This window comes from Piliocolobus tephrosceles, chromosome 9, assembly GCF_002776525.5.
Source record: "Piliocolobus tephrosceles isolate RC106 chromosome 9, ASM277652v3, whole genome shotgun sequence".
Classification (NCBI taxonomy): Eukaryota; Metazoa; Chordata; class Mammalia; order Primates; family Cercopithecidae; genus Piliocolobus; species Piliocolobus tephrosceles.
In genome coordinates, this window is record NC_045442.1 from 13,893,644 (window position 1) to 13,915,896 (window position 22,253).

Sequence of the window (22,253 nt, forward strand, 5' to 3'; positions counted from 1 at the left end):
AAAGGAACAAGTTTCTAGCAAAACATTAACCACGGGGACCACCAGCAGCAAGGAAAATCTAGCAAGCAGCCAACACCTCAACCATTATGAGATGCAACCAGTCTGGCATGGTGAGCTTTAGAGAAGATCTTTCCGGAACAGAGTGGAGAGTCTCAAAATTTAGCAACCATGCCTGTCTCCAAAGAGCAGACCACACACAAATTCCACAAGTCTGTGATCCTTGTGTCCCATGTTCTACCTCCTCCTCTTGACAATCAACACATCATTCCCTCAGACACTCCTGCTGTCCTGGTTAGTGATGGAGCTCCCCTGCCCATCTCTGCCTTAAACCCAAGTCAGCTTCTCTGGACTGAGAGCCAACAGACAGAACCACTCTGCATCAGACACTGGTTTACACATTAGAGAAGACAACATTTTCACAACCAGCAACACATCAGGAAAGATAGAACCTCAGCTAACAATTCCTGCACTGATGGGAAAATCTTCAGACTCTTTCAGTGTCCCAAAGGATGACGATCAAAGGGAATCACTGGGCCAATGACTCTGACGGGTCTATTTTGGACACCAATGACCACAAGGAAGAAGATGAGGATGGCAGTGGAGGCTCTGGCACTTAACATAGGTGAAGAATACTCTCACAATCATTCTTGGCAACTGATCATCTAAGAATGAATCAGAGGAGAAAACACTGTGTACCAACATCTGAGCAAGAGAGTAAGGGAATCCGACAACAAATTGGAAAGTAACTGGGAGACTCAGAGGCTCCCAGTGGAAGCTATCCTAAAATAAAAGAATAAAGAAGTAGAGGGCCGGGCGCAGTGGCTCACGCCTGTAATCCCAGCACTTTGGGAGGCCGAGGCAGGCAGAACACAAGGTCAGAAGATTGAGACCATCCTGGCTAACACGGTGAAACCCCATCTCTACTAAAAATACAAAAAATTAGCCGGGCATGGTGGCAGGCGCCTGTAGTCCCAGCTACTTGGGAGGCTGAGGCAGAAAAATGGCATTAACCCAGGAGGCGGAATTTGCAGTGATCCGAGATCGTGCCACTGCACCTCAACCTGGGCGATAGAGCAAGACTCTGTCAAAAAAAAAAAAAAAAAAAAAAGTAGAAGAAACAAAAATACAACTAAAAGGCAAACTCAGCAGAAAGCTCAGCCTGAGACCCCCAGTGGGGCAGCTGCAAGCCCTGGACCAGGTTAGCATCTACAGACAAAGCAGTGATAAGGACTGAACAAAGTAACTTAAAGGTTTCATTATCCATCATGCCATGTGAGACTATTTGGGTCATCTTTAGGGGGAGCCCCATGTGCCGAAAAGCTGATAACACACTGAACGCATGTGTTTCGGCTTCACTTGTCATGAAGGAAGAGTGGGCAGCTGCTTTTCAGGGAAGAACTCAGCTGTACAGCCCAAATGCAGCAATGAGCAACAGGAAGAATGCACTGGCCTTCACTAACACGTGTGACTGATGCTAAGTTATGTGTGACTGATAGTAAGTTATTCTTCATTGGGAGCTTTATTTTTATTTATTTATTTATTTTGGGTTTTTTTTTTTTTTTTTTTTTGAGACAGAGTCTCACTCTGTCGCCCAGGCTGGAGTACAATGGCATAATCTTGGCTCACTGCAACCTCTGCTTGCTGGGTTCAAGCAATTCACCTGCCTCAGCCTCCCAAGCAGCTGAGACTACAGGCACGCACCACAATGCCCAGCTAATTTTTTTATTTTTAGTAGAGACAGGGTTTCAGCATGCTGGCCTGGTCTCAAACTCCTGACCTCACGATCTGCCCGCCTCAGCCTCCCAAAGTGCTGGGATTACAGGCATGAGCCACCACGCTCGGCCCTAGGAACTTTAATTAAAGGAGAACAGAAGATACTCACTGGTTCCCTGTTACTGGAAAGTCAAATTCTATAGTGCCGGATTAAAGAAAAATAGGAAATGCATTTACTGGGCACTGGAAAGAGGTGGGAGTCAAAAATCAGGAAAAAAAAGAGAAGCATTTCATCACGTTAGTGGATAAAAGAAAAATGAAGCACAATGGTATTTCTGAGGCAGATATTTGGTAGCTGAGAACTTAAAAGATTTGAGACTCTAATCACCCAACAGTGACTTTTTTTTTAAGAGACAGGGTCTCACTACATTGTCCAGGCTGGTCTTGAACTGCTGGCCTCAAGCAACCCTCCAACCTCAGCCTCCCAAAGCACTGGGATTACAGGTATAAGCTACAGTGCCCAGCCAGTGATTTAAAGACCTAATCCTAGAGGACTATTCTTGTTTCACCACACTGTTTTGTTTTTTGTTGTTTTTTTTTTTTTTGAGACAGGGTCTCACTCTGTCACCCAGGCTGGAGTTCAGTGCTGCAGTCACGGCTCACTGCAGCCTCAAACGCCTGAGCTCAAGAGTTCCTCCCTCCTCAGCCTCCTGAGTAGCTGGGACTATAGGCATGCACCACAACACCAGGCTAATTTTAAAATTTTTTTGTAGAGATGAGCTCTCAAACTCCTGGACTCAAATGATCCTCTTGCCTCGGCCTCCCGAAGTGCTGGGGTTATAGGTGCAAGCCACCATACCATTATTCATTATTTTGATTAATACAATTGTCAGAAGTAAGTATGTTTTTATGAATCTTTGCAAGAGGCTTCTAATGACTCTTAAAGCATCCTTACCCAAACTTTGTTGCAAACTTTAAATAGCAAAGCTATATACACTTTACATTTTTTAATACTCTTCACCCCATGGTACCAATTTTCCATAAAAATTACAGAATTGGAAATCAAACAAGTGCAATGTACCCTACAAAATGGTAGCCAGCACTAGCAAGAAACCTTTTGGTTTTTCCCAAATTTGATTATCCCAAAGTAGACACAAAAATATTTGATTGAAGAAAGATGATATTGACAATCATGATGATATTGATACCCTCTTAAAAATCTAAGTGCAGTTAAAACTCAAGAAAGATGCAGGTGTGCTGCCAGCAGTTATTTTTGAATGGGAATTAAAAGTACTCTTTTTTTTTTTTTTTTTGGTGCTACATTAACTTGGATTGCTGCCACTAAAAAACACAAGTGAAGGAGGTGAATCAAAATAGCTTTGCCAAATGACTTAAACAAACACAAAAACCTTCTGCTAGGTTGTGTGTGAGGAAAACTTCAGCTCTTATTTTTAAAGTCCACAAATTACATCCATACATAACAGTATTTACTATCAAAGTGAAAAAAATCCATGAGTTTAATGTCATGGGATGTTTCCCTATGAATCCACAAGTCAATGTTGTTTTTTATTCCTTTTAATATATAAATACTATCTTTCATTTAATTGTACTTTCAAGCACATTTTATGCCCCTCTTACTAAAAACACGCAAAATGTAGGAGATAAAATCGAACTACAGTGCTTTATTCTTAAAGCTTGGGTTACAATTTCCTAAAATGTTTCTGATTTATAATATTAAAGGTTATCGTTTTAGATTTCAGCCTAAAGGCAAGCATTCAATCTAGTGGATAAATTTAGATCCCGCTATTCATTGATATTTTTAAGAACCACTTGAAACTGGATGGTTTTTGTTATTTAAAAAAAAAAAAGACTATTAGTTGGCCTATTTATTTTATGCAAGGCCAGGACCACTTTATAACCAATAAAAATACCCAGCCTCACCGCACCTCGTGTTGCACTCACTTACGTGCATTAATACAATAAACCTAGATTCTAGTGCAGGGACTGGGAAACCCACAGCCAGCTGCAGGCTATAGTTCGGCAGTTTAAATTTTTTTCAATCAAATACTGCACCAAAATATTTTTCTTCATTACCAAGTTTTTAGAACCCCCTTAATTTTGCATCCAAGGCAAGTGCCTCAGTCAGCTTGCCTTACTACCAGCCCATAGAGGAAATAACCAAGCGCCATGCATCCATGCCCACAGCTTTAGGGGCAATTGCCAGTGTTAATCATGACAACTTCCCAACATCTGTTAAGCAAGCTGGTCACCTGGACACCACTCCAACTTACCTGGGGTCACAGTCAATGAGGGCCCAGCCCCCATGGAACTTCTCATCATCAGGCAGTAGTAACTTCATGTAACTTTGTAAGAGCTGGCTAATTAGTTCCTGGTGGCTTCTCTGATTTTCCTTATGCAAAGCTTCATGTTCTTTCTCCTTGGTAAATATGGAATAAAGATCTTCTGTCACTGGAATGCCTTGCATCAAATCTAGGGTGGAATTGTTAATATCTATCATCATTTTAGTTTACTAATATATTTTTAAAAAACAAAAGAGTATAAGACCTAAAACTGTAAAGCTCTTGGAAGAAAACATGAGCATAAATCTTTGTGACCTTGGATTAGGCATGATTTTTAAGATATGATACTAAAATCATAAGCAACAAAAGAAAAAAATAATCAAATTGGACGTCATAAAAATTAAAAACTGTGTTTCAAAGGGCACCATCACAAAAGTGAAAAGATTACCCCTAGAACAGGAGAAAATATTTACAATTCATCTATCTGGTAAGGGACCTGTATCTAGAATAAAGAACCCCTACAAATCAATAATAAAAAGATAAGCCAGTTGTAAAATGAGCAAACAGCTGAACAGACAAGCTAACTTCCTCTTGGCGGGGCATGCGGCGCAGCCTTAATAAATCATTATAATCCCATTCCCTATCCTCCCTATCTCATTGTCTCATGGGACAACGACACTCAAGGAGGCTTCGGCGAAAAAAGATCTGCCAACCACCAGCCCTACACATGAAAGAGACAAACACAGATTGCTACTGGCTTCTATCTCTCAACCTTGAAGATCTCTCAGCCAGCTTCAGCATCTAGATGCAGCTGATGCTATGGATGGCTGAACTGAGAGGAGACAGAACTGGGGTCCTCAATGATATAACTGAGTAGCTATAACCAATGGAAGCAAGATACCTTCTTTTTTCCTTGAATATCAACTGCTAAAATCCAATTCTGTAGTCACAGCATGCACCCTCCATGTCTGGCAAATGAATCAAACTTCTTTATATCAGACTTCTCAAATTCCTAAGTGGCCTGTGTCTAGGCCCTACTAGACTGATGTGTGCACTAAATAATCAGGTGAAGAAATAAGATTTCAAAAAGACCCTCAGGGACCACAGGTCAGCTATGTTACATTTGGTTCTAATCCAGAACACACTGCATTTACTTTAATCCTATACAGTAACATCTTCATGAAAATTAAATTTTAAAAATGTCAATGCATAAATTCTACTGGGCAATCTATCCTTCCATTTCCTCTTCCAAAAAAATGAGTTGGTTAGGGTAATCTCTAAATCTGGTACCCTAATATTCTGTTAAACCATGCTTATGGAAAAGGCTGGCATATCTGTCCACAGCAAGAACATACAACAAATAGCATACAGGAAAAATAATCTGGTTACATTGCTCAGTCTTGAGTAATGAGAAAACAAACGGAATAAGAAGTTTTAAATTGTTGAGATTTTAGGGCACCTTATTCCACACTCCAGGAGCTTCAAACCCTGCTTTCTATTACCTGGGTAACAAACCGATGAATATGCATGGAAAATAGATGGTTTCTTTTGTTGCTCCAGCCAAAAATATTTGTCAAATTCTAATCTTGTAAAAATTTGAATTTGATGTATTGGGTAAGATGCTCAATACAGAAACACAAGTATATTACAAAACATGAATTATGTTAATGAAGCTGGTTTCTGTAAAGTATTAGTCACAGAAGACATAAATTTTGAGGAAAGAAAAGCTTTTCTGCTTCTTACCTATAACAGCTTGCCTATAAGCATCCTTAAATCGGTTGAGGTAATATCTGTTTGCTGAGTTCACTCCATCTTTCATAACTCCTGCTAACTTCCTTTCTCCTGTCCTTGTAAAGTCACCCTGTCAAACAAAAACTCATTTTGACACCTTATTTAAACACAAGAATGCCCCCCAAAAAATTGTGAGCTTTCAGTTCAAGTATGGAATTCTACAGGCTTTTGTAATTTCCAAGGTCTGACTTTTATAATTTTCAAATAGTATAGTTAAATTAAAATATCTACTAGTATTCTACCCTGATCTAAGCTCGTCAAATAATTACACATGCTATTTGTGGCATCAAGTCTTCACAGTTAGATGGTGCTTTAGGGTAAAGCCATTCTTAGCAATTTGTAGAATTTCTAGAATTTACAGGTCAAAACAAATTATATGACAAACACCAAAACAATAAAAACTATTTACATCTCAAGCTGGTGTAATATTCAAAAACCAAGTTTCTGATGTGGGAAAATGTGGATAGCTCCTTGAGTTTATCACAATGGGCTTTTAGCCTGGGTGTGTAGGTGAGGAGCTCTACACAGGGAGGAAAAGCAGAGGTTTCCATACCTTGCTGCACATCACCAGCACCTGCAGAACCCAGTGACAACTTAAACTGTTTTGTTTCCCTTGCACTTTTCACAACAAAGATGTCAGAGCAAGTCCCTAGAGAAGTGGTGACTTAAACTTAAGGCAAGGCAGGTGTAGTTTCTTTTTCCCCCTCCCAACCCCTCTATTTCTCTCCAAGGCAATCTCAGAAATCTCAGTCCTAAAACTGACAATTTAGGAAGAACATGCTGCCAATTAGGCCAGTCACAGGGAATATTAGTAGAGCAACAAGTCTCTATTACAGAAAAAAGGTATGAATACTCATCTCGAAGAAGTTTAAAATCAAGGGGAAAAAAAGAGAAGTATTTCGCTGTAAGCACTAACTTATACCAGGCCTTTTTTTTTTTTTTTTTTGAGACAGAGTCTTGCTCTGTTGCCCAGGCTGGAGTGCAATGGTACAATCTCGGCTCACTGCAACCTCCGCCTCCTGGGTTCAAGTGATTCTCACTCCTCAGCCATCTGAGTTGCTGGGATTACAGGCTCACACCACCCTGCCCAGCTAATTTTTATATTTTTGTAGAGATGGGATTTCACCTTGTTGGCCAGGCTGGTCTTGAACTCCTGACCTCAGGTGATCCACTCGCCTCGGCCTCCTAAAGTGCTGGGATTACAGGGGTGAGCCACTGTACCTGGCCTATACCAAGACTTCTAAAGTTTACCTTCTGTAATTAATAAAAAGCTTTTGATATTTATCACTCAATGCAAAAAAAGGACTGATGCCTGTTAAGTCCTTGATGGTACAACCTGTATAAGAAGTACCTTGAGATGAACTAGAACCTTGAAGAATGATTAACATAAACCTAATTTAAACAAATTCTAACACTTCTTACTGCCACAGAGGACAACGCTCTCAGATGAAGGAATTTATTTACTAGAGAATGTATTTCATATTTAACCTAATATTCTATGAGGAATAGCTCTATAGGATCTTCAAAAGACTTTACTTTTAACAATAACTAAAACGTTTCTTCTGCATTTACGTGTGTCAGAGAATATTCTAAGCCCTTAACATGCACTGACTCATATGATCCCATAGCAGTCTTTTGAAATACGTCTAGTCTAGTATAATTCCTGTGTGACAAATCAGAGTGATTAAGTGACTTGTCCAAGGTCACAGCTAGTTAAGAGGCAGGGTTGGGATTCAAACTCAAAGATGAAGTATGACACTGGTGGCCAAAACCTGCCAGCAGACATGCTCTGTTCTGTCAGTTTTGAAAACCAACCATTTCATATAAAATTCTGGATTTCCAGAATCCCTTGAAAAACTGGAGGGTCTGGCAACACAGGCCCCTCCAGAGAGAGCACACACTCCTCCTCAGGTCCACACAGCCCCCTCTCCCGCTGATGTAATGCGTGGCCTGCTTGAGTCACATTACCTGGCCCTGCCTTAGCCAAACATTTCAGAAAAGAGTCAACTACACACACCCCCAACCTGGAGCCCACATACCTTTCTGTGGTTTTAAACCACAGTCTGTGTCCTAAATAATGACCCACAGATGCTTGCTGCAAGTATTTACCTTCAGAGCAGCTGTCCCAGCATACTGTCTGCTAATGGAGTCACCATTATTGGCCCACATTATCTGGTAGATGCGATTACATTTCACAGGTAATGGCTGTTCCGGGGGCATCACACCTAATTTTTTCAGCTAAAACGAACACATTGGTGGATTAACTGTATATGGGCCAGAAAACCACAGCAAAAAATGTGTACTGCAGAAAAAGGAAACATATTCACATACAATTCAGGACCCTTAGATACAAGAAACGGTCTTTCCGGACTCGTTAATGAAGCAGGGCTTGAAGGATGGCTTTATACATTGCTACAAGGTGAATACATATAATGAAATATTTATACTGTTTTGGTACAATTTTTAATGTGCAGAATCATACTATTATATTTTGTCTTTGTTGTAAATTTGCCTATGAAGTGAAACTGAATATCAAAAAAGCACACAGAAACAATACTAACAGTGGCAGAATAGTTAAGTGCCTGGTAAGTGTTAACTGTGCCAAGGATAGGGTTCTAAGAGTTTTTTTACACTGTTTTTTCACATTCACTAGTCCTAACAACACTATGTAATCACTACTGTTATCACCTACATTTTACAAATGATGAGACTGAGGTTTGGAGAGGTTAAGTTCTTTGTACGGAGTCAAAACCTTGTATGTGGCAGAGTCAGGGCTTGAACTCAAACCTGGCTTAAACACTACGTAAGATAAACAGATTCATGTCCTCAAAGTACAGTCACAAGGTTATTTTATGTATTTTATTTTATTAATTTTTATTTTAAAGATAGAGTCTTACTCTCTCCCCCAAGCTGGAGTGCAGTGGCACGATCTGGGCTCACTACAACCTCCGCCTCCTGGATTCAAGTGATTTTCATGCCTCAGCCTCCCAGGTAGCTGGGATTACAGAAGCCTGCCACCATGCCCGGCTAGTAGGGTTTTAGTAGACAGGGGGTTTTGTCATTTTGGCCAGGCTGGTCTCAAACTCCTGATCTCAGGTGATCCACCTGCCTCAGCCTCCCAAAGTGCTCGGATTATAGGCATGGGCCACTGCGCCCAGCCTACTACACACCACATTTCTGCTTGGCCTGCTGGATCTGCCAATAAGAGGCACTCAAGGAAGCCCATGACACAGGAGGAGGAAAAAGACACAGGTTCCTTCACCTGTGTTCCTCCCATCAGCAGCTCCCTCCCCAATAGCCTGGGCAACAGAGCAAGACTCCATCTCAAAAAAAAAAGAAAAAGAAATGCAGTATCAAGACTCCCAGCCCCAAACACAGAAGGGTGGGCTTGGAGGTGAGAAGGAAAAGGTAAATGACCATACAGTGCCACCCAACAGACTTTAAAATGTTGGTTGTCACATTTTTGAAACGAGTGATTAAGAAAATCTCACTTTATTTAACTTATTTCCAGTGCAGGTTGTGCTTTCCAGGTTTTAATGCAACAAGGGTGTTTGGATGCTGTAAGCGTTCTATGGAATATTTGACATTTGAAAAATATTTAGCTATTTACTTACTCATGGAAAAAAAGCATTTCAAAATGAGTATTTACAATCCAACAGACTCCAAATTACCTGCTGTTCCATGACCACTCTCGCGATGGCAGCTTGGACCACGTTGGTGCGATCCAGGCAGTCCATACAATTAACACGAAAAATCCCTTCCTGCTTACATATTACCCCAGCTTCATCAACCCTTTTTAAAAATAATACAGAATTATTTTACAATATAAAATAATAGGGTTTTCAAAAGACACAAGTCTTTAAAGTATAACAATAAAACAGCAGCACTGGCTGTAATTTGCTTGGTATATCTTTATATGCTATGCATTATTGAGTCATTTATAGACATCATTGTTAATTTACACAGTAAGATGGCAAGGAAGATATTATCCTCATCTTAAGGGAAAAAAAATTGGGGTGCAAAGTGACTTGCCCCAAGTCCTACAACTACTAGGCAGAGCTGACATCATCCCAAGTTATGTTTTCCTACATGTAAAAAACCAGAAGGCACTTTAAAACACCGTTGTTCCTTTAAAGTAGAAATGCATCTAAACTCTCTGAAACAGACGAAGTTATTTTACCACCCAGTGAGGAGTCATGCAGCATGGCTTGCTCATCTCATTTCTCTGGCCACCCGTGTAGTCTTAACATCTAATCGAATGTTCTGTTCTGTCCTTTAAGCCAATTTAAACTTCCTGTATTCAGAACCATTTTCTGTCTCTGATAATTTTGAAATGCCTGAAAACTGAGACCAAGTACCTCTAAGCCTTCCTTCCTGTGTTAGGAACAGTAACAGGAGAAAGAGAAAATGTGGACCATGGGGCATGAGAAGGAATAAATTCATCTCCTTAAAGAACAGTCAGAGTGTTTCACTTCATTTGGCCTGACCATTTCACACCTTCTCCCTGTTCAAAGCTAACACCACCTGCCTAAGGGTCAAAAACATTCTCTTGAAAAGAATAGGAACTGGGAAGCAAAACGAACAACAAAAAAATGAGATCTCTGCATACTGTTATCAGTTTAATGCTCAGTGGCACTATGATTTCACAGATCCCAGAGTTTGTAAAAAGGAATTCTTGTAAAATACCTACCAACACCACTTCATATCAAGAATAATGTCATAAATGGCATCTGTTAGGGTCTGAACATTCTCAAACTTCATTCCTCGGCTAAAATCCATGCCAAAAGAAAGAAAAAATCTTTAATTTAATCATAGAGTTTTTTTAAAACTTAAGATATGCTATTTAATGCGGTTTGGAAAACACTGCAACTGATCAACGCTATTCTCAGAAAGCCATCTTACCAGTGCTCATGAAAGTCAAAGGAAACGTAAGTGAGGTGTGAGTTGTTGAAAAGCAACACTTGCTTCAGATAAGCATCGCCAATAATCTTCTCTCTTCCTGCCTGGTCTACCAAGTTAATAATAACCTATAAGAGCAAAGAAACAGAAAAAATTAAGTTTAATTAGATGTTAGAATCATAATGTGGTTTTTAACAATCTGGAATTATGTGTTAGAAATACTTTATAGCCATGCTTAGAAATTAATTCACTCAAACATCAATTTTTTTCCAATTTTTTTCATTTGTTACCTACATTTAAGTTTATGAGAATTGACATCAATGACAGTAATAGCTTTTCTATACATTTGCAATAACCAATTAGAATGAAATAATGAAAACAAGGTCCTTTGTAATAGCAAATATTTCAGATATCTAGATTTAAAAAGAAATAGAGAAAGCCTAAATACTGAACACGATAAAATGCTGCTGAAGTACATAAAGCATATGATAGAAAACCTGAATAAACAGAAACATATACCATGTTGCTAGGCATCAAGGTTCAATACTGTAAAGATTTCAAGTCTCCACCAATTAATCTATACACTGAACCATCCCAATCAAAATTCCATCAGGATCTGTTAATGAACTTGACAACTCTTTCAAAAGTTCATACGTGGAAAAAAATTTGGAAACTAATAATAAAAAAGGGACTTGCCCCATTGGAGAACAAAACATACTCTAAATCTGTAGCAATTAAAACTGTCATACTAATGTAGAAATAGATAAGTGCTTCAACAGATCAGGAGTGGCGGCCCAAAGGCAGACCTAGGAAAACACTGAAGAATCTAAGATATGCTGACGATACCACTGTGGGGCAAATATGGACTAGTCTGTAAATGACACTGGGATGTCTATGTGTGGGGTAAGGAGAAACTTACATTAGCTCCCTACCTCATTAATTAATTATACACAAATAAATTCTAGATGCATTAATAATCTAAATAGTATTTCTAGTTATAACAGAGCTAGAAGATAACTTGGAATAATGTTTCTATAAATGTAGGTTGGGGCATGACTTTCTAAGCATAACATTAAACAATTTTAAGCCTGTGTACCAAATGACAGTATAAGCAAAGGTAAGAAAGCAAAGTGCTACCTAGGAGAATACACCTGCAACATAAAAACCAATAATGCATAAAGAGTCCTAAATACAATAAGGAAAAAAATGGGTAAAGGATACAGAGGAAATCCATATGAGAAAATATACAAATAGCTAATAAATATGAAACTACAATTTCTGAGCCTATACTCAATGAAGAGATGACAACTTTAATACTCAAAGAAATACAATTTAAAACAGAAAATGAATTTTCACCTATACCTAGGCAAATGTGAATACTAAACACAGACTGTACTGGTCAATAAGTGAGGAAATGGGCACTAGCTCCTACTGCTGCTTTAAAACAAAAAACAAAACAAAAAACTGGTGTGCTCTTTTCAGAAGCAAAAGAGTGGTGAGCATCGAGTTTAAATATACATACTGTATGATCCAGCAATTTCATTTCCATAAATTCATTCTATAAAACATACAAGTTCCCAAAATACATAAAATGCTTTCTGTTCCTAGTCCATGGAGTTTTTAAAAAAAGAGACATTTTCTGGAGAATTTTTATAATATTAACAGCAAAATAACTAGTATATCCTAAAGGTCCACCAAAAGAGATATGGCTAAACAGCAGCCATGAGATCTTAAATGAAAACAGCGGCACAATAGTATATATGGCATAGTTTTGTTTTGACTCGAGTTTTTAATTGTGTATATGCGTGTGTCAAGGTGGTTTTTTTGCTGCGTATGACAAATTAGAGTCAACTGACTCATACCTCAGAACAAGTCTGGAAGTAGGACAGTTCCAACATGGCTTAACAGTGATTCCCAATACCATTAAGGACACAGGTTCTTTCCATCCCTTTACTCTGCCATTCTTCCCATCTTTTTTATTCTGCCAGCATATTGGCTAATCCTGAGGCTGGTTCCTTCACAGTCTTGAGAGAGCTGTAGCAGTTCCACATGAAACCCAGACACAGCAACCACAGGGGGACTATTGGTTCCTGTATCTCTTATTAGAGCAGGAAACCTGTTCCCAGAAGTCTCCCAGGGGACTTACAGGTCCACGCCTGAACCAGTCACTGGTGAGAGCAATGGGACCACCATGACTGAGTCAGACCGACCGTGGGCCCATCGCCCTGGAAAGCAATTACCCAGGAAAAGGTGGATAAATGAACACTGTTGGGGTACTGTTAGAAATCAGGAAGTGTCTGTTCAATACACACACCTAGAAAATTGATGTGAAAGTCAACAGGGAGCAGGGATGTGTGGGGGAAACGGTTATTTCCTCTGCTTACACACCTTAATATTGTGTTGTTTTATAATTGCATGTTACATTTAAAATGTGGTTTATTCGTTATTGTATTTTTATTTTTTAATTTTACTTATTTACCTATTTATTTTGGAGACAGAGTCTCACTCCATCACCCAGGCTGGAGTGCAGTGGCACAATCATGGCTCACTGCAGCCTTCACCTCCTGGGCTCAAGTGATCCTCCCACTTTGGCCTTCTGTGTAGCTGGGACTACAGCCATATGCCACCAGGCCTGGCTAATTTTTAATTTTTTTGTAGAGACAGCCTCTATTCTTTATAGCTACTTATAATCATACATATTGCTAATTCATGAATTTATTCACATTGAAAGAAATTCAAATGTAAAATAAGGTCAAATCCTTCCTGACCACAACCCAATCCCTCTGTTATCAGTGGGGTGTGTCCCCATTCAGCCCACATAAATGCATTTCTGTACAAATATGCATGTCATATGTGTGTGGATAGAATAGATGGAAGAAAATCGCCTGTATGTAAATGACCTAATGTTGTTTTGTGGGATTTTTTAAATGGCTAACATACCATATGCTGTTAAAGTTTTCTCTTCTTACTCCACAAGGTGATTTTAAGATCTTCCCATGTTAGTACACGTAGATTTACCTCATTCTTTTCCACCATTTATATTCAATACTTTAGATGCACCATGCTTGATTTTCCCACCCACTGTCCTCCTGATGAACAGTTAGGTTGTTGGTTGTTTCTACACTGCAATGAGTGTCCGTGTTCATGCCTCCTTGACTGAATATGTTTCTCTCAGACAGATTTAACAATTTTTTCTATTATAGTCCTAGTTGCTCCATGCCCTTGTCAAAATTTGGTATTCCCTCCACCTTTTTTTTTTTTTTTTTTTTTTTGGAGACAGAGTCTTGCTCTGTCACCCAGGCTGGAGCACAGTAGTATGACTTTGGCTCACTGCAACCTCCGCCTCCTGGGCTCAAGTGATTCTCCCACTTCAGCCTCCTGAGTAGCTGGGACTACAGGTGCATCCCACTGTGCCCAGCTAATTTTTGTATTTTTGGTAGAGAAAGGATTTCTCCATGTTGCCTAGGCTTCCTGACTTTATGTTAGCCATTCTGGTGTGCTGAGTAGTGGCTTTAATTTGCATTTTCCTGACAGTTAACAAAGCGGAGCCCTTTTGCATACATCTGTTGACTTTCTGGATATCCTCTTTTGTCCAGCTCTCTTTTGGGTTGTACATCCTTTTGAATAAATTTATAGGCTTTTTTTTTTTTGAGACGGAGTCTCACTCTGTCGCCCAGGCTGGAGTGCGGTGGCGCAATCTCGGCTCACTGCAATATCTGCCTTCTAGGTTCAAGCAATTCTCCTGCCTCAGTCTCCCGAGTAGCTGGGATTATAGGCACAAGCCACCATGTCCGGTTAAATTTTTATTTTATTTTATTTTATTTTATTTTATTTTATTTTATTTTATTTTAAAGTAGAGACAGGGTTTCGCCATGCTGGCCAGGGTGGTCTCAAACTCCTGACCTCATGATCCGTCCACCTCAGCCTCCCAAAATGCTGGGATTACAGGCATGAGCCACCGCACCTGGCCGGCATTTTTAAATATACTCTAGATGTGAGACCTGTGTCATACATACACTGAAAAATCTTAAATATCTTCTACTACTTTGTGAACTGCCTTTCCATTCTCTTGTGTGTGTGTGTGTTTTTTTTTTTTTTTTTTGAGACAGAGCCTTGCTCTGTCGCCCAGGCTGAAGTGCAGTGGCGTGATCTCAGCTCACTACAAGCTCTGCCTCCTGGGTTCAAGCCATTCTCCTGCCTCAGCCTCCCGAGTAGCTGGGACTACAGGCGCCTGCCACCTCGCCCAGCTAATTTTTTGTTAGAGATGGGGTTTCACTGTGTTAGCCAGGATGACTCGATCTCCTGACCTCGTGATTCACCTGCCTCGGCCTCCCAAAGTGCTGGGATAACAGGCAAGAGCCACCGCACCCGGCCTCTCTTATGCCTTAACAAACAGAAGTTTTTTATTTTAATAAAGTCAAATTTATCATTTATTTTTCACTATGGTGTTTTCTAAAGTCATATATAGTTTTAATACAATTTGAATAATATTTACAGTAGTATTTTAATATTTACAATTTAGTAAAGTTTTAATAAAAACAAATTTAAAGTCTGTTTGTCAATTTTTTCATTAGAGTGTTTTTTTAAAAATAAAAACTATTTCCTAGATGGGCACTACCTCTTATTAAATAACTAATAAAATATGTGATACATAATAATACATTGAAAACATGGGAAGATAATAGTTAGTGCTTTTTAAAGTCCTATTTAAGATACCAGGTCAAAAAGATGTTCTATTTTTTCTTCTAAAAGCTTTATTGCTTAACCTTTCACATTTAGGTTCATAATCCATCTCAACTGATTTTTGTATAGGGTATATAGGATAGATATCAAAAAATTAAAATTACTGGGTTAAGCAATGTAAGTATGTTTAATTTAATTGATAATACCTTCAAAATGGCTGCACCAACTTATGCTCCTTCAACCAGTGTGTGACAGTTATTTCAAAACCTAAATACTCGCCCCTTTTAACTCTTATCATCAAACCTCATAATTTTTTCAATCTGAGGGTTTGCTATTTCCCTGCTGAGACTTTGTGATTGCCCAAAATTTATATATTAATTTAGGAAGAACTGAAATCTATTTAATATTGAAATTTCCCTTCCAGGAACATGGTATTTTCTCTCCACTTAAGTCAGGTTTTCTGTTGTGTTCTTCAGTAGTTTTTTTCTTTTTTTTCTCCATATACATGCTATCTTTTTGTATGTTATTTTAGGTTGTTTCTTCGTATTTCATTTTTGTTGCTGAAAAAAATGCATTTACCTATTCATTACACATTACACGGCATTACTCATTCACACTGGTCATTGCTAATGGATAACAGCATTACTAATTCGTCTTGTATCAAAATCATTGAACTTGTATCTCACCTACCAGTTTTCAGTTGATTTTGGTTTATACACTTGCATTCCTATATGGGAGTGCATATGAAGGTGAGCAGAGAAAAAAAGATACTGAAAAATACATAACAAGTTATCTCTAGGAGGTGGAACTGTAGGTGGTACTGAGACATGACTTTCATTCCTTGGTCTAGATGCTTCTTAGATTGCTATAATTAATTGATAGTCTAATATCTTCACGCTATCCAAACACAGTCTAAAGTAGCGGACTCAGCTGGGCACAGTGGCACGTGTCTGTAGTCCCAGCTACTGGGAAGACTGAGGAGAGAAGATTGCTTGAGCTCAGGAGTTTGAGTACAGCCTGGGCAACATAGTAAGACAGAATCTCTTAAAAAGAAAAAAAAAGGTAGCTGACTCGATTATTCTTAAAGAATATTAAGAAAACTCTTAGCTTAAATGTGTTTAACATCATGACAAATGCTTTAATTTTGAATAGTCAATGTTATTTTTATGAAATTTAAAGAAAGTTATTTCTAAAGATAAAGGAACATTTTACTACTGTAGATCAAAGCCCACCTGTTTTTTGTAAATGTTCAGTTGTTCTTCGAAATGGGCACAGAAATAGGCAACAGTTTCCTTTTCACCTACAAAGAAGTGATACAAAATCTTTTTTTCCTTCCCATGTTTAAGACATATTAGTGTCTACTCCATCTTCATTCTTACTTTTAAATAATTTATTGACAGCCCAAATGAACTAAGATTGCCTAAAACCATCATTTAAAAATGAAATGCTAAGTCAAAGATCTGATTTTTTTCCAATTACACTATACTAAAATATATCTGAAAGTGCAAACTATGACATTATGAAATTACTTATATATCCAGCCTACTTCTCAGAAACGCTTTCACGTAGTTTAAAAGAGAATAAAAACGCCTCTAAAACAGTATTTTAAAAACCAAAGCTATACTGAATTCTCATGAATACCAACTAAGTTTTGAGAGAGAAATATACTTTAACAATTTTTTAAAAATCAGCCTCATTCAATAATTAGATTTAAATGACTTAGCTATTCCAATACTAAAGACAAGACACTGGAAGAAACAAAATACTCAAGATTTAAATTTAAAAAATTTAAAAAAAAAACTTTCAGAGAAAAATATTGGAGTAAAGGCGTCTTACTGATTTTTGGTAGATTCCATCTTAAGCTATTTCCTGCTTCTACAAATATTGGCTAGATTTGCTCCTTTCCAAAGTTAAACATTCAATACAGTACTCTTCAAAGCAATAGCAATTTAAAATCTCTGAAGTAAGCTGTTTTGCTCTACTGTTAGAGAAATTTTGTACTGTTAAATGACTTAGTCAACTATTTTTATTCCTATGATTATTACACCACTTTCTATTACATTTTTCAAATACAAGTTATTGTTTTGAATGAAGTATCTGGCAAAGCAAATCCAAACCTAACAGGTATCTAATTTCTTAAAAACTATTCTCTCTGAAATCATCATTTGCAAACAACATAATTGACCTGCTTACTTTTGTCCAGCCGCGGTCTTGGATTATATCGATACCCAACCTGGCTCCAAAAGACAGGTACAGAGCCTCGTGTTTGAACAAACGACAGGGTATGATTATGAACATGAATTAACTGCTCAGTCTCCACATAATTTGCAACATTTCCATTTTTATCCACTCCTCTTCGTTTATAGCGCATTCCTGAAAGAAAATTAAAACAGAAAACAGCAACATTTTAAAAAACTTATTTAGTCTGACTAGATTATGCTTCCTAATCAAATGTATGTCTTCCAGGATAGTCTTGGGGATTCAGTGTGCAACTGCCAAGAAGAACAGTATCAACTTACCCCAAATCTTAACTGTATGCATCATTGTTTTTAACAAGTTGAAGCTCAGTTCTTCTGAACTGAAAGAGAAAGGTTTTCCCAAAGGCACTAGCACATAGGAAAGATTTATCACGGTGGTACAGGCTGTCAGTGGAGTGCCAGTGTTCTGAAGCACATCTCAAGTGACTTTCTCTCTTCTCTCTATATATGTACCTCCTTTTCCTTTTCATTTTGCTAACTCTTATTCACCCCTCTTCAAAAATTTGTCTCCAATTATATCACAGTATTTAGAGTCCCCAAGCACTTTGAAGCCAACTGTGTTTCCAAATCCATTATTGTCATTAGCATTTCAACACATCTGCAGCTTTTCGATTCTCGCCTGGATTTGATTTGCATGCTATTAGAGCCCTCCACTCACCTGCTCTGTGCCTACTTCGGCGTGAAATGAGAGCCACTAGAAATCGTGGGTGAATATCATCTACACAGGTGGACTCCTGAGGGGGGGTCTCCGGGCTGCTTTTCTCATCATCAGATGATTCGGTATAATTAACCACAAGTTCTTCAATCTGTACAAAACCTTGGATCATGGGGATAATCCAAAAGTTCACATCTGGGGTCTGAAAACAAAATGCACATCATATTGTTTCTATTCTGTACAGCACTGCTACTTTCTTAAACCCAAACAGTAGTTGGCACATATTTCTCAGTTTATTAGAAGCAGAAAACTTCCATTATTCAACTATATTTTCTGCTTATTGAAGAACACCACGGAAGGAAGGGACAGAGGAGGTCTTTCCTTTTCTCTATGGTGAATGCGGCCTAAGAGCCAGGCTGCCTGGGTACAAATCCAAGCCACCATTTATTAACTCACTGAGGGGAGTCCCCTCACCATTGCTGTCCTTCTCCATGAAACAGTAACAACTACTTCATGAAAATGTGAAGATTAAATGGATAATACACATAAAGTGTTCAGCACAGTGCCTGCCATATAAGAAGTATTTAACAAATGTTTATGATTATGATTCTCAACTCCCAATTGTATTAAGGCTTTAATAAAATAAAACCAACTCTGATCACTTTATTATGAAACACATAGGTCTACTTTATTCTCTGGCTTAGAAAAAAAAAAATTTCGCTTCCTCAAGCTAAAATCTAAGTCACAAATGAAACAAACAAACAAAAAAACCCATTTCATAAATGTCTTATTTTAAAATGTCATCCAACATAATTAGGACAGTATTGATTAAAGATTTCTTCTTCTGGTCGGTTGCAGTGGATCAACGTTGTAATCCCAGCACTTTAGGAGGCTGAGGCGGGTGATTCACTTGAGGTCAGGAGTTTGAGACCAGCCTGGGCAACATGGTGAAACCCCGTCTCTATTAAAAATACAAAAATTTAGCCAAGCATGGTGGCGCAAGCTATAATCCCAGCTACTTGGGAGGCTGAGGCAGGAGAATCGCTTGAACCTGGAAGGTGGAGGTTGCAGTGAGCTGAGACCATGCCACTGCACTCCAGTCTGGGTGACAGAGTGAGACTCTGTCAAAGAAACAAATAAATAAAATAAAGATTTCTTCTTCTGTCCCTTTCAGTTAGACTAAGACGACAGATTTCTCAACTTATTGTCTGCAGAGACAGTAAAGGATAAAAATGCTCCAGAAAGTTGTTCTTCATCCTACTTTCTCTCTTATCTCCATAAGTGTACCCAGGCTTAATCTCAGCATCCACTTCAAATCCACCTCTTCTTCCATCACCAAACACTCCAGATCCTATCTCACGGTTTTGTTTTGTTTTATGGGGCCTGCAGATAGGATTAGGAAAGTGGTAAAAATTGAAAATGGTGAGGTAAAGGATCTATCTGCATTCTTATCACCATTCCCATCACTTGTATTTCTGTTCTAGCAATAAATGCAAAACTCTTGACAGGCATAGAGAAAGTTATGCTGCCAAATGTCACCTTTGAATATGACAACTTCAAGTCATCAGTTTTAAATGGTAATGTAAAAGCATTCTGACAAAAACTCAGCAAAAACAATTAGAGCTCGATCTTGTCAGCACACAGGACAAATGCTCATTACAGACGCCCCTGCTTTTCTCCTCTACCACTGGGTTTTGGTGGTCACAGTTTGATCAGCATTGCAAACAGAGCTAAGAATAATCTCAGGCCTCATTCTCCATAGAGGCAATTGATGGATATCTAGCGAAGACACCATAGAGTATGGGAAAATCACTGAAACTAACCACCAGTAAGGGGGATAAACCAAAAGGAAAAGGTCTGAAATTTCTGAAAGGTTAAAAGATAATACATGACTTTATTCACCTATTTGCCTGCTTTGTTTAGTGTTGAAAAGACAAGTGGCACATAACAGGCCTTCCATAAATATTTGTTGATTGAATGAATTGTCTTCAGACAGTCAATTTTCCAACATACATGACCAAGAAAAGGAAGAAAGTAATCATCAAACCAGAGGAACTTCATGCAATAATCTGATCATATTCCGTATTTTCCCTCAATCAAATACCGGTAGTACAGCAATGGCCTTAGAGATTTGTCTATTCCAATTCCCAGATGGGAAAACAGAGGTGTGGCGAAAGTAAAAATAAATGGTACCATTAAAGGAAAACTGGGCTTCAACTTTCCCAATGGGTAGAAAGAAAATACCTCTTTTGGCCAGGTGTGGTGGCTCCCATCTGTAATCCCAGCTCTTTGGGAGGCCAAGGTGGGCGGATCACGAGGTCAGGAGATCGAGACCATCCTTGCTAATACAGTGAAACCTGGTCTCTACTAAAAATACAAAAAATTAGCCGGGTGTGATGGCAGGCGCCTGTAGTCCCAGCTACTCGGGAGGCTGAGGCAGGAGAATGGCGTGAACCTGGGAGGCGGAGCTTGCAGTGAGCTGAGATCGTGCCACTGCACTCCAGTCTGGGCGACAGAGCAAGACTCCATCTCAAAAAAAAAAAAAAAAAAAAAAGAAAAGAAAAAAGAAAATACCTCTTTTGCAGGACCTCTACAAACATGAGTTCCACAGCCTTAACTTACCACCATCCTATGGGAATCTGCTAAAAAGACAGCCTGTGACGAGGCAGTGGAATTGTAAACTGCCTTAAAATAATGCCTTGGTTTTCCTACCTAAATGATTCCCATTCCACAGGGGAAAACATAGTGATCTTTAAAAATGTATCTTAATTAAAAAACATTTGCTTAACAATTATATCCAGACGTTTTAGAAACAAATACACCAATCTCAGTAGGGTTAGGATATTTTAGAAACAACTACTCACACCAATCTCAGTAAGATCTTGTATCATGTATTTATTCCAAAAAAATCGGTCATCAACCTAGAAAAGGTGCAGAAACAACAGTTCAGAAACACATTATTTCAGTTTTCCTACAAAAGCCAAAACAGGCCATCACTTGTTCCCAAGGGCAAACCCTGCTCTATGAGCTGTGAGTGGTACCTTCTGCCAGAGGGGCCGACCATCCCTCTCCCCAGCGCTCTGCCTCTGCACCGAATTGGTCAGGTCATAGGTCAAGCTATAATAAAAGGATTCCGAGTCCATGAACATCTTCAGCAACTCTTCAAGCAATCTCCTCTCCAACTTCTCCTTCTCTTTACTTTCCTTAACCTATAAGAAATTAATGTACTATTACTACAGAAATTAAATGTAAAGTAGTCTGAGGATAACACATAAATTCCTAAGAGAAGTGAAAATAATCCCAAGGACATAAGGAGACAGTGCTTCGATACAACAAATGGTTTGAAAATAAATTTTCTGAGTAGAGAATTATCTCTCCATTTAAAACTAATCAAAGATGAATTCAAAGCCCATATCAATTAAACTCTTACTTTCTTTTTATTAGGAGCAGACACATTGGATTTAATATGCGTAAAGGTCTTCAGTAGAAACTTTGAGTCATCAGGAGATGGTATAATCTTCTCTGGTTTGTTAATACCAAAATGATGCTTCTTACAGAGCTAAATAGGAAGAGAAAGATGATTTGTTATTATTAATATCTGTTTGTTAAGTGTTCGAGTGCAAAATTAAATGCTACTGCTCAGGCATTCTGATTAACAGTAAACCTCAAGACTTAGAAAAATTATCAAGTAGACAATTGATGGCACACACAGCTGTGAGTCCCATGATGAGAAAGCTACAGCAGAGGATAAAACACAAAGAATACAGGGCAGGATAGACTTAGGATTTAGAGGTGGAAAATTCAGGTTAGGCTCATAATCAGTTCTCCTCTAACGTAACTGAAGAACGAAATGTTCTGGCTGAGGTTATTAATGCTTTGGAAATTAGTATCTAAGAATTTAAAAATTGCAAAATGCACATTTGCTATGCTTCAGGGTTATGATTTTACAGGTAT

At 38.6% G+C, this 22,253-nt stretch overlaps 1 protein-coding gene across 3 annotated transcripts in view; it reads right to left on the reverse strand.

Moving 5' to 3' along the window:
• The window catches only part of INPP5F (inositol polyphosphate-5-phosphatase F), a 140,111-nt gene that overhangs the window by 13,414 nt on the left and 104,444 nt on the right, over positions 1–22,253 (reverse strand). For all 3 annotated transcript variants that reach the window (XM_023224308.1, XM_023224307.2, XM_023224309.1), the window contains 12 exons: positions 21,730–21,858; positions 21,341–21,508; positions 21,164–21,220; positions 18,303–18,501; positions 17,580–17,759; positions 16,619–16,686; positions 10,707–10,831; positions 10,495–10,572; positions 9,476–9,596; positions 7,914–8,042; positions 5,757–5,874; positions 4,005–4,203 (listed from right to left, as the gene is read on the reverse strand). In XM_023224308.1, the coding sequence (XP_023080076.1) occupies positions 4,005–4,203; positions 5,757–5,874; positions 7,914–8,042; positions 9,476–9,596; positions 10,495–10,572; positions 10,707–10,831; positions 16,619–16,686; positions 17,580–17,759; positions 18,303–18,501; positions 21,164–21,220; positions 21,341–21,508; positions 21,730–21,858 (1,571 nt within the window). The remainder of the gene's footprint in view (positions 1–4,004; positions 4,204–5,756; positions 5,875–7,913; positions 8,043–9,475; positions 9,597–10,494; positions 10,573–10,706; positions 10,832–16,618; positions 16,687–17,579; positions 17,760–18,302; positions 18,502–21,163; positions 21,221–21,340; positions 21,509–21,729; positions 21,859–22,253) is intronic.